Source organism: Palaemon carinicauda, chromosome 22 (genome assembly GCF_036898095.1).
Source record: "Palaemon carinicauda isolate YSFRI2023 chromosome 22, ASM3689809v2, whole genome shotgun sequence".
NCBI lineage: Eukaryota > Metazoa > Arthropoda > Malacostraca > Decapoda > Palaemonidae > Palaemon > Palaemon carinicauda.
The window spans coordinates 65,520,904-65,533,895 of record NC_090746.1 but is presented as its reverse complement, the minus strand read 5'-3'; the positions used below and the strand labels follow the sequence as shown (position 1 = coordinate 65,533,895).

The following is a 12,992-nucleotide window of genomic DNA, read 5'->3' as shown; positions in this document are numbered from 1 at the left end:
CATTTCAGCTGCGCTAAAAGGTAAACCCAATGTAAATAGCGTGGTTTGTATTTCGGTTACGGAACAAATGAAAATTATCTCATACAAAAGTTTAGTTTACAACCTTGAAGATAAGCAACAAATCACAGGGAATTCTCAAGTATAGAATACCACTGGCCTTACTAGTTCTACCACTTCAAATCATGCAACATGAATCCATATTTGTTGTACACACATCGTATCAGTAAATAATGATTAATCAAATACAGTATTCTGGATTTGGTTTGTCTGCCCTTAATTTAGAAATCAAGCCAAATCAGGAACAACAGGTTAGCATTTCCTGGATACATCTCTACAAACAAAATTAAGGTTACAAATTAATACAGTACAGTATAGGTATATTAACAAAAATTAAAAATATAATACTGTCTTACCTTTTTCCTTTTCTTTAGCTTTCTGCCTTGCTTCCTCTGCTCTTTGAAGAGCAGACATTTTGCTTTCATGTTGAAGCTTTTCCTCTTTTTCTTTGTCATAATCAATGGAGGTATTTGGCACTGCAATCACATACACACCTTCCACCACAGCAACCCATTGGGACGTAAACAGATTTTTCCAAGGTATTTTTAACGTTAATCGACCTATAAGTAAAAAAAGTTTTCTAAGCAATAAACCAAGAAAAACATTTATAAAACACATAAATAAAACATTGAATATACATTATTTTAAGGTCAGTAAGTTCAATGGTTTACAGTATGTTTTCATGAGGACTAAGCAGGAGATACCAATACTTATAAGATTCAGAAACAGGTATCCATTACAGTATATGATAACTGGATTTTTATGGGGTACTTTTGTATAATAAGCTTAGTTTGTTTCATATTAATTCCATTGATAGCACATATGCCTAGTGTTCAAAGACTATATAAGTCCGAAGAACATCTCTAAAACTTCATGTCTGTAATATGTATGAACTCTTGAAAATATGATGTGTCAGGAATAAGACTAAGATAAGCAAACTTAATTAAACTTACCATGGGATGAGGATGAAATAGAAAGAAGCTAACTCTACTATTGACACTGGATTCATTATACTTAGTCTACACAAATAAATTAAGCTCTGGTACAACGACTTACGTATATGACCGAAGACAGGCCTGAGGGGAAGGTTCAACTCATCTAGGGCACTCTTCTTGATGTCCAAATCTCTTAACTCTACATCTCCTGTAAAGGTTAGGAATAGTTTCATCATTAGGCTACAATATAAAGATTAATGTTTTATAAAATAAAGGTGACCAAGGTTATCTATAAGTAACGAATAATATAAAAACCCTGTAAAAATATTTAATATTATGAAATATGTTATTTTCATTAGTAAAATAAATTTTTGAATATACTTACCCGATGATCATGTAGCTGTCAACTCCGTTGCCCGACAGAAATCTACGGTCGGGATACGCCAGCGATCACTATCCAGGTGGGGGTGTACACAACAGCGCCATCTGTGAGTAGGTACTCAAGTACTTCTTGTCAACAAGAACTCAATTTTCTCCTCGGTCCACTGGTTCTCTATGGGGAGGAAGGGAGGGTTCTTAAATTCATGATCATCGGGTAAGTATATTCAAAAATTTATTTTACTAATGAAAATAACATTTTTCAATATTAATCTTACCCGATGATCATGTAGCTGATTCACACCCAGGGTGGTGGGTGGAGACCAGTATACATGTTAACAAAGAAGCTAAGTATCCCGTATTTCATTTTATCAGTTATTCAAAATAACAAACATAAAATAAATAAGTACCTGGTAAGGAAGTCGACTTGAACTATTACTCTGCCTTTTTTAAGTACGTCTTCCTTACTGAGCCTAGCGGTCCTCTTAGGATGCTGAACGACTCCTAGGTGCTGAAGTATAAAGGGCTGCAACCCATACTAAAGGACCTCATCACAACCTCTAACCTAGGCGCTTCTCAAGAAAGAATTTGACCACCCGCCAAATCAACCAGGATGCGGAAGGCTTCTTAGCCTTCCGTACAACCCAAAAAACAACAATAAAAAGTATTCAAGAGAAAGGTTAAAAAGGTTATGGGATTATGGGAATGTAGTGGCTGAGCCCTCACCTACTACTGCACTCGCTGCTACGAATGGTCCCAGGGTGTAGCAGTTCTCGTAAAGAGACTGGACATCTTTGAGATAGAATGATGCGAACACTGACTTGCTTCTCCAATAGGTTGCATCCATAACACTCTGCAGAGAACGGTTCTGTTTGAAGGCCACTGAAGTAGCAACAGCTCTCACTTCATGTGTCCTTACCTTCAGCAAAGCAAGGTCTTCTTCCTTCAGATGAGAATGTGCCTCTCTAATCAGAAGCCTGATGTAGTAAGAAACTGCGTTCTTAGACATCGGTAGAGTAGGCTTCTTGATAGAACACCATAAAGCTTCTGATTGTCCTCGTAATGGCTTTGACCTTCTTAAATAGTACCTAAGAGCTCTTACTGGGCAAAGTACTCTCTCACGTTCGTTTCCCACCAAGTTGGACAGGCTTGGGATCTCGAACGACTTAGGCCAAGGACGGGAAGGAAGCTCGTTTTTAGCCAAAAAACCGAGCTGCAAGGAACATGTAGCCGTTTCAGATGTAAAACCTATGTTCCTGCTGAAGGCGTGGATCTCACTGACTCTTTTAGCTGTTGCTAAGCACACGAGGAAAAGAGTTTTTAATGTGAGGTCCTTAAAAGAGGCTGATTGGAGCGGTTCAAATCTTGATGACATTAGGAACCTTAAAACCACGTCTAGATTCCAGCCTGGTGTGGACAACCGACGTTCCTTTGAGGTCTCAAAAGACCTAAGGAGGTCCTGTAGATCTTTGTTGGTGGAAAGATCCAAGCCTCTGTGGCGGAATACCGCTGCCAACATACTTCTGTAACCCTTGATCGTAGGAGCTGAAAGGGATCTTACGTTCCTTAGATGTAACAGGAAGTCAGCAATCTGGGTTACAGTGGTACTGGTTGAGGAAACTGCATTCGCCTTGCACCAGCTTCGGAAGACTTCCCATTTGGACTGATAGACTCTGAGAGTGGATGTCCTCCTTGCTCTGGCAATCGCTCTGGCTGCCTCCTTCGAAAAGCCTCTAGCTCTTGAGAGTCTTTCGATAGTCTGAAGGCAGTCAGACGAAGAGCGTGGAGGTTTGGGTGTACCTTCTTTACGTGAGGTTGACGCAGAAGGTCCACTCTTAGAGGAAGAGTTCTGGGAACGTCGACTAGCCATTGCAGTACCTCGGTGAACCATTCTCTCGCGGGCCAGAGGGGAGCAACCAACGTCAGCCGTGTCCCTTTGTGAGAGGCGAACTTCTGAAGTACCCTGTTGACAATCTTGAACGGCGGGAATGCATACAGGTCGAGATGGGACCAATCCAGCAGAAAGGCATCCACGTGAACTGCTGCTGGGTCTGGAATCGGAGAACAATACATCGGGAGCCTCTTGGTCATCTAGGTAGCGAATAGATCTATGGTGGGCTGACCCCACAGGGCCCATAGTCTGCTGCAAACATTCTTGTGAAGGGTCCACTCTGTGGGGATGACCTGACCCTTCCGGCTGAGGCGATCTGCCATGACATTCATATCGCCCTGAATGAACCTCGTTACCAGCGAAAACTTTCGATCTTTTGACCAAATGAGGAGGTCCCTTGCGATCTCGAACAACTTCCTCGAATGAGTCCCTCCCTGCTTGGAGATGTAAGCCAAGGCTGTGGTGTTGTCGGAGTTCACCTCCACCACCTTGTTTAGCTGGAGGGACTTGAAGTTTATCAAGGCCAGATGAACCGCCAACAACTCCTTGCAATTGATGTGAAGTGTCCTTTGCTCTTGATTCCATGTGCCCGAGCATTCCTGTCCGTCCAGTGTCGCACCCCAGCCCGTGTCCGATGCGTCCGAGAAGAGACGGTGGTCGGGGGTCTGAACAGCCAATGGTAGACCTTCCTTGAGAAGAATGCTGTTCTTCCACCACGTTAGAGTAGACCTCATCTCTTCGGAAACAGGCACTGAGACCGCCTCTAGCGACATGTCCTTTATCCAGTGAGCAGCTAGATGATACTGAAGGGGGCGGAGGTGGAGTCTCCCTAACTCGATGAACTGGGCCAGCGATGAAAGTGTCCCTGTTAGACTCATCCACTGCCTGACTGAACATCGGTTCCTTCTCAGCATGCTCTGGATGCATTCTAGGGCTTGATTGATCCTTGGGGCCGACGGAAAAGCCCGAAAAGCTCGACTCTGAATCTCCATACCTAGATAGACAATGGTCTGGGATGGGACGAGCTGGGACTTCTCTATATTGACCAGGAGGCCCAATTCCCTGGTCAGATCCATAGTCCATCTGAGATTCTCCAGACAGCGACGACTTGTTGGAGCTCTTAAAAGCCAGTCGTCCAAATAGAGGGAGGCTCTGATGTCTGCCAAGTGAAGGAATTTCGCAATATTCCTCATCAGTCTGGTAAACACAAGAGGTGCCGTGCTTAGGCCAAAGCACAGGGCTTGGAACTGGTACACAACCTTTCCAAAGACGAACCTTAGGAAAGGTTGGGAGTCTGGATGGATGGGGACGTGAAAGTACGCGTCTTTCAGGTCTAACGAGACCATCCAGTCCTCCTGCCTGACCGCTGCTAGGACAGACTTCGTCGTCTCCATCGTGAACGTCTGCTTGGTGACAAAAGCATTGAGAGCACTGACGTCCAGCACCGGTCTCCAACCTCCTGTCTTCTTCGCTACCAGGAAGAGACGGTTGTAGAAGCCCGGGGATTGATGGTCCCGGACTATGACTACCGCTTCCTTTTGTAGCAAGAGCGACACCTCTTGTTGCAACGCTAGCCTCTTGTCCTTCTCCTTGTAGTTGGGAGAGAGGTTGATGGGAGATGAAGCTAGAGGGGGACTGCGGCAGAACGGAATTCTGTATCCCTCCCTTAGCCACTTCACAGACTGAGCGTCTGCACCTCTGCTCTCCCAAGCTTGCCAGAAGGTCTTGAGTCTGGCTCCCACTGCTGTCTGGAGAGGAAGGCAGTCAGAACTTGCCTTTTGCGGACTTGGAACCCTTCTTGGATTTGCCACGGTGACTGTCGGCACGGGTACCTCCTCTGCTGGAGGTTCTGCCACGAAAGGGCGGGATGAACCTAGTTGCAGGTGTGTCTACTGCTGCAGGGCGGAAGGGTCTAGGCACGGAAGGTAAGGTTTTAGCCTTACGTGCGGAAGATGCCATAAGATCATGGGTGTCCTTCTGGATAAGCGAGGCAGCCATCCCCTTGATCAGCTCCTCCGGAAACAGACACTTGGAGAGAGGAGCAAACAACAACTCTGACTTCTGGCAAGGAGTGATACCAGCCGATAAGAAGGAGCAAAGATGTTCTCTCTTCTTGAGCACTCCCGACACGTACGAAGCCGCAAGTTCACCAGACCCATCCCGAATGGCTTTGTCCATGCTAGACATGATCAGCATGGCAGAGTCCCTATCTGAAGGGGAAGTCTTCCTGCTTAAGGCTCCCAAACACCAATCGAGGAAGTTGAAGATCTCGAAGGCACGAAAGACTCCCTTCAACAGATGATCCATATCAGAAAAGGACCAGCAGATCTTCGATCGTCTCATAGCCAACCTGCGGGGAGAGTCAACCAGACTTGAGAAGTCGCCCTGGGCAGAGGCAGGAACTCCCAAGCCGGGTTCCTCTCCCGTGGCATACCAGACGCTCGACTTGGAAGCAAGCTTGGTAGGCGGAAAGATGAAAGCAGTCTTTCCCAGTTGCTTCTTGGAATGCAACCACTCTCCCATAACCCTCAAAGCTCTCTTAGATGATCGTGCGAGAACAAGCTTGGTGAAGGCAGGCGCAGCAGACTGCATGCCCAGAGCAAACTCGGAGGGAGGAGAGCGAGGGGTTGCAGACACAAACTGCTCAGGATACAAGTCCCTGAACAAGGCAAGGACTTTACGAAAGTCTAAGGAGGGAGGCGTAGACTTGGGCCCTTCAAAGTCAGAGTGCGGTTCATCCAAATGTGCAGCTTCGTCATCCGATACTCCATCATCCGAAAGCTGAGTAGGAAGTGGCAAAGGCAGAGCAGAAAGCTGAACGGCTGAATCCGGCAGTACGGGTGCATGCGTAGCTGCGGATCCAACATCATGCCGCTGCTGGTCAGTCTGCGAGCTGGCAACAACAAAAGCAGAGTGCTGGTGCGTGGGAGGGGCTGCGGTGGGTTGCGGAGCATGCTGTATGGCATGCGGAGCATGCCGCATGGGTTGCGGAGAATGCCGCATAGTGCTGGAACCCGGCAGCTCTACAGCACCTTCCCACTGCTGATGCGGTAGCTCACGCATGTCAACGGATGGTGCAGCAAGAACATGCGTCTGGCAGGGTGGACTGCGCATCGGTGGTGGAGCTCTCACAGGTGGAGTGTGGGAGCAGGCAGCCGCAGTATCTGCTGAGCGCACAACCTCGGCGGGTTGTAGGTTAACAGGTGCAGTGTTAACCTTCTCAGCATGATACTCCTGCATGAATGCCGCAAGCTGAGACTGCATAGTCTGCAGCATGGACCACTTAGGGTCTACCGTGGTTGGAGCAACAACAGACGGAGCAGTAGCCTGTTGTGGAACCACTCTACCTCTCTTGGGAGGTGTGCAGTCATCAGATGACTGCGGCGAGTCCGAACTGACCCAGTGGCTACACCTGGGCCGTTGGACTCGCTCGGAAGGGACCTTACGTTTGAGCGGTCGTGAAACCTTGGTCCATCGTTTCCTCCTGGAAACTTCTTCCACAGACGAGGAATGTAAGGGCTCATTCGTCTGTTTGTGGATGGGACGATCTTTGACAGATACGTCCGCAACCACTGAGGATACATCCGTGCGCCGATCAAGGCCTGCCGAAACCTTTGGTCCTTCGACATTGCTTCTCCCCTGGGCTTGGGAGCTTGCAAGAGGTCCCGGACTGGGAGGACGACTGGCACGCACAGATGTACCCTCAAGCGCAACACTGACACTGACACTTTTCACATCACTAGCACTGATAACACTTCCCACTGCACTTTTCGCTTTCAGCTCTCTGACATCTGCCAAGAGCTGATTACGGTCATTAGCCAATGACTCCACTCTGTCACCGAGAGCCTGAATGGCACGCAACATATCCGCCATGGATGGCTGAGCACTAGTAGCAGGTTCGGGAGTCACCACCACAGGGGAAGGAAAAGGTTGAGGGGCATGGGGAGAGGAAAAATCCACAGAGCGAGAAGAACTCCTCCTGATTCTCTCCTTCTCTAACCTACGTGCATTTCTAAGGAATTCGTTAAAATCGAATTCCGAAAGCCCAGCGCATTCCCCACATCGATCTTCCAATTGACAGGATTTACCCCTACAATTGGAACAAACGGTGTGAGGATCTATAGAGGCCTTCGGAAGACGCCTAGCACAAGTCCTAACGCTACACTGCCTGTACTTAGGGACTTGAGACTGGTCAGACATCTTGAATTAGAAGTAGTCAAGGGGGAATTCTAAAATCTAGCAAAGTTCGTTAACAATTAATCCAAATTAATTCCAAAAGCTTGCTAAGCTAATGATAAAGCTTCCTGAATAGCGAAGGCTAAACTCTAGAGTGAATACATCACCAAATCGTGAACAACAACTCCAGAATCAACAGCGTATCCAAGTAGGTCTTGCCGGCGGCACGACAGAGGAAAAATTGAGTTCTTGTTGACAAGAAGTACTTGAGTACCTACTCACAGATGGCGCTGTTGTGTACACCCCCACCTGGATAGTGATCGCTGGCGTATCCCGACCGTAGATTTCTGTCGGGCAACGGAGTTGACAGCTACATGATCATCGGGTAAGATTAATATTGAAAAAACATATACATCTCTACATCTCCTGTAAAGGTTATGAATAGTTTTATCAGTAGAGCATAAAGATAAAGGAATCATAAAATGAAGAAGGTGAACAAGGTTAGCTATCAGTAATAAATATGAAAACCATATAAATATACTTAAGATGTGAAATAACACATACCTTCGTTAAATAATGTATCCCTTATTGGTATAAAAATGAGAAAACAATATTCTATAACTTAAATAAATATGACAAATTCATAGATAATTTGTATTTTTCCTAGCTAGACAAACTTTAGATATTTAATAGGGGTATTACTTTCGGCGTAGCTGAAATGACAAGCCATTAATTTTTAACGAAGGTTAACTACCCACACCGCTAGTTAGCGGGGGGTAGGGAGAGTAGCTTGCTACCGCTCCCCCTCACACACCTGTGATTGAGGTCACTTTGCTTGGAGGCAGGACTTCAAGGGGGATAGGGCTGGCAGGTAAGTTTGATTAAACAGCTAAGGTTTGTATAGTTAGGAAAAATACAAATTATCTACGAATTTGTCATTTTTTCCGTAACTGGAATACAAACCCCGCTATTTAATAGGGGCGGACTCACCCATTAGGAAGGGTGGACGTCCCAGCCAATCTGGCTTTTGGCTTTTACCTGGGGGCTCCTTATCTGAGTGCATTAGCACTCAAGTAGGAGTCCCTGCGCCTCGCTAAAACCTTGCTACGCAAGGATTGCGGCCTACGCAAGCTGTGTGTTGAAGTATGTAGAAGTGTGACTGTCCTGTAAAGTTATTCAGAGTTCTTTAGAAGGAAAAATGTGCACTAGGACTTTTCCAATACCACCTCATCAGGATATGGGGACGCAACAGTACACAAGGGAGCATGGTTTACCTGCAGTGGTTTGAGGTCAGCTATGCAGAGAACCCAGGATGCTGCTTTCCCCAAGAGAGGGGAGAATGAAGAAAAGAATAAGGGCTAGTCAAACCTTTTCATTCATGCAGACTAAAACTGGGTAACAATGCCCTCAATCTTCTGCTACTTGTCCAATAAGGAGCTTGAGGTTTTAAACCAGCTGTTGTGCAGCCACCACAGGACTGATAGAGAACGTATCGAGTCTCCTGTGGGTCACGTCTTGCAGGCAGTGGGATGTGAACGTGGGACGTCGCTATGCCCCTAACATCATGATCTCTGGGGCGACGTGACGAAGGAGGGTCTGGATTCAGTGCATGGTCTATGACCCCCTAATCCATGCTAAGATGGTGTTTTGGTGACCCTCCTCTTGATCCTTCCTATGCTGACGAATAGTGCAGGTACACGAGGACGGGCTGCGGCTGTTCTCTTAAGATACAGCCTCAAACTCCTCACTGGGCATAGTAAGAGATGGTCTGGGTCATCTGTTACAGTAAGGAGACTAGAAATCCGGAAGGAGTCGAATCGTGGATCTGCTACTCCCAGGTTCTGAGTCTTAGCAATAAACTCAGGGACGAAGCTGAACGTTACCTCTCCCCATCCCCTTGAATGGGCAATGTTGTATGAGAGACCATGAAGTTCACTGACTCGTTTGGCCGAAGCCAAAGCTAGCAGGAACACCGTCTTCCAAATCAGGTGGCGATCGGTTGTCTGGCGTAATGGTTCATAGGGAGGTCTCTTAAGAGACCTGAGAACTCGAACCACGTTCCATGGGGGAGGTTTCACTTCTGACTGGGGACAGGTAAGTTCATAACTCCGTATGAGTAAAGAAAGTTTTAGCAATGAAAAAATTTCCATTCCTTTCAGTCTGAAGGCGAGACTTAAGGCTGAGCGATAGATTTTCACTGCCGAGACTGATAGGCGCATTTCTTCACGCAAATACAAGAGGAACCCAGCCATTGCTGGAATAGTGGCATCGAGTGGGGAGATACCTCTTCCACGACATCAACCACAGAAGACTTTCCACTTTGCCTGGTAGACTGCTGCTGATGACTTACGCAGGTATCCAGCCATCCTAATCGCAACTTGTTGCAAAAATCCTCTCTGAGAGAGGATGCTGGATAGTCTCCAGGCGTGAAGTCGTAGCGGAGTTACGGCTTTGTAGAATATGTTGGCATGTGGTTGTTTGAGTAGATTGTGCCGTGGGTGGGAGTTCTCATGGGGGCTCCGTTAGGAGTTGCAGAAGGTCCGGAAACCATTCTGCGTGATGTCATAGCGGAGCTACGAGGGTCATTGAAAGATTGACCGATGTTCTGGTCTTGTTGAGTACCCTCCTCATCAGACAGAACGGGGGAAAGGCGTAAATGTCGATGCTGTCCCAACGTCGTTGGAAAGCATCTTGCCAGAGAGCCTTGGGGTCTGGGACTGGGGAACAATACAGCGGGAGCCTGAAATTCAGGGCCGTTGCGAAGAGGTCCACAGTCAGAGAACCCCACAAAGTCAGGACTTTGTTGGCTACTAAATGATCCAAAGACCACTTGGTACTCACGATCTGAGAAGCTCTGCTCAGGTTGTCGGCAAGCACATTCCTCTTGCCCAGAATGAAGCGTGCCGATAGTGGTATCGAGTGGATTTCGGCCCCTTTCAGTGTTGTCGCTCATCACCACCACTGAGAGGCCTGCCAGGAACTGTTTGAACTGTTGAAGGGCTAGAAAGACAGCCTTCATCTCTAGGAGATTTATATGGAGGTACTTTTCTGACTCTGACCAGAGGCCTGAGGTTGTGTGGTGCAGCACGTGGGGCCCCCACCCTTTTTTTGAAGTGTCTGAGAACAGCATCAAATCCGGGGGGAGTACAAAAAGGTACACTCCCTTTAGTAGATTCTCGTCTGTCACCCACCACTGGACGTCTGTCAGTTACGCTGATCCCATGGGGATCTGGATGTCCGGGGAGTCGTGAGCTTGATTCCACCAGGACTTGAGTTGCCACTGGAGGGATCTCATCCTGAGGCGACCATTGGGAAGTAGACAAGCCAGCGATGAAAGGTGACAGAGGAGACGTAACCACGATTGGGCTGGAAGTTCTTCTAGTCTGAGAAAAGGTCTTGCGACCTTTCTCAGCCTTGTTATCCCGTCTCCTGATGGGAAGGCTTTGTGGAGATTGGTGTCTATGATTATACCTAAGTATACCAGTCTCTGTGTAGGAAGCAGAGAAGACTTCTCGAGATTTACCATGATTTTCGGATCCTGGCAAAGTCTCAGAAGTTTGTCTCGGTGTTGAAGAAGGGTTGACACCGAGTCTTCTAGGATTAGCCAGTCGTCCAGATAACGGAGGAGAAGGATGCCAATCCTGTGTGCCCAAGGTGACACTAGGGCAAACACTTTGGTGAAAACTTGAAGTGCTGTGGAAAGACCAAAGCACAGCCCCTTGAATAGGTATTTCCTGTTGTCTAGGTTGAATCTCAAGTACTTCCTTGAAGACAGATGCACTGGGATCTGGAAGTATATGTCCTTTAGGTCCAGTGTGCACATGAAGTCCTATGGTCTTACAGCTAGTCTGACCGTATCTGCAGTCTCCATGCTGAACGGAGTTTGTTTGACAAACTTGTTCAGGGCTGAGAGGTCGATGACTGGTCTCCAGCCTCCAGACGCCTTTCTTACAGGAAAGAGTCGACTGAAGAAGGCTGGAGATCCGTCGAGGACCTCCTGGAGAGCACCCTTCTTCAACAGGGTCTGGACTTCTGTCCGAAGGGCCAGCCCCTCTGCTGATCCCATGAAAAAGGAGTCTATAGACACTGGATTCCTGGTCAGGGGAGGGAGAGATGTTATGAAAAGGATGCGATATCCTAGACGAATCACAGAGATTGTCCAGGGTTCAGCCACGAGTTGCTTCCACCTGTCCGAGCAACTTTGTAGGCATCCCCCTACTGGTGGACAAGCAGTGGGAGTACCTATCCTAGCGTTTGCAGCCTCGGCTGCTCCCTCTAGGATATTTTCCTCCCCTGGAGGACTTAGTGCCTCTCCTGTCCTTGGCAGGAAAGGGTTTCTTGGACACCGTGGTCCAGGAATGGGCGAAGGTCGAGGGCCAAGAGACGACTGAAGCAGAGACTCCTCTGCGGGTTACGCTGCGATGACAAGGCAGAAGTGCCAAAGAGGAGCCTTTTCACCGATGGTGAAGGGCAACCTCTAAGGCGAAGTGGCGGGCGAGCCTTACAACGGAGACGCTCTCTAGGGGCCGTTGGATCAGCAAGCTGACCATGAGCAGCAGCAGTCCTCCGAAGAGGAGTCTGTGAGTGAACTCCCCCGAGGGGGAGAAACACTCGCAGGAGAGACAGACGTAGGACTAAGGAGTCCTTGGAGGGCAGATCCGGAAATCCCAAGGACGATCAAACCTATAATACAGAAGACATTGACAAAGCCTCACCCGGGGGGAGAGGTGGGGCAGCTTCGCTAGGGGAAGCAACACCATCTCTCGAGGATCGGGGTTGGCCAAATTAAATGGGTCTACGCGCTACTCGACGGTCTCTCGGAAAAGACCGAATGAGTAGGAGCTTCGGAGGAAGGTCGGGAGGTAGAAGAAGAAGCCTTGGGTTTTTCCCCCTTCGAAGGAGAAATATCCCGCTTAGACTTCTTCTTCCGCCGTCGCCCAAACCTTTCCCACGGGGAGGCAGACCACTCCCGACACTCACTACACTTGTTGAAATCACACCGTTGACCTCTGCAGGCAGGACAAAGGGTGTGGCGGTCGGTCTCTACCGCCGACATATAGGTTCCGCAGGGCCAGCCAACAAGTCCAGGACAGGTGCGCATGATTGCAAAAGTCAACACACACACATACTAACACAAAGAAAAAGCAAAAAAAAGAGAATTAATGGCAGTCCAAATAGCGGCGAAGGATGAGGAACGTCAACGTCCGTACACCATCCGAGCCAAAAGCAAAGTGGGCTAAATCACCGGTGTGTGAGTGGGAGCGGTAGCAAGCGACGTCCCCTACCCCGGCTAACTAGCGATGTGGGTAGTTAACCCTTGCTAAATTTTAATGGCTCATCATTTCAGCTACGCCAAAAGTAATACCCCTAAATAAGTAGCGTAGGTTTGTATTCCAGTTATGGAACAAATTCCTTTTTGTCCTTGTAAGTCATGTTACCCACATCAAAATACAGTAATGTAGCACATTAAATTTAGAAACTCAAGTATCTCAAATACAAAATTCTAGACCTTTATACTGTATAAAATTTCATAAACAGTTTTGAAAAAAAAACAA

General features: G+C 47.6%; 1 protein-coding gene across 1 annotated transcript in view; it reads right to left on the bottom strand.

Annotated features, from left to right (window-relative positions):
• Vps13 (vacuolar protein sorting 13C) overlaps positions 1-12,992 on the bottom strand; it is a 469,226-nt gene that overhangs the window by 423,430 nt on the left and 32,804 nt on the right. Inside the window, exons 2-3 of the mRNA XM_068346310.1 lie at positions 1,114-1,200; positions 414-617 (exon numbers count right to left, since the gene is read on the bottom strand). Coding sequence (XP_068202411.1) covers positions 414-617; positions 1,114-1,200 — 291 coding nt within the window. The remainder of the gene's footprint in view (positions 1-413; positions 618-1,113; positions 1,201-12,992) is intronic.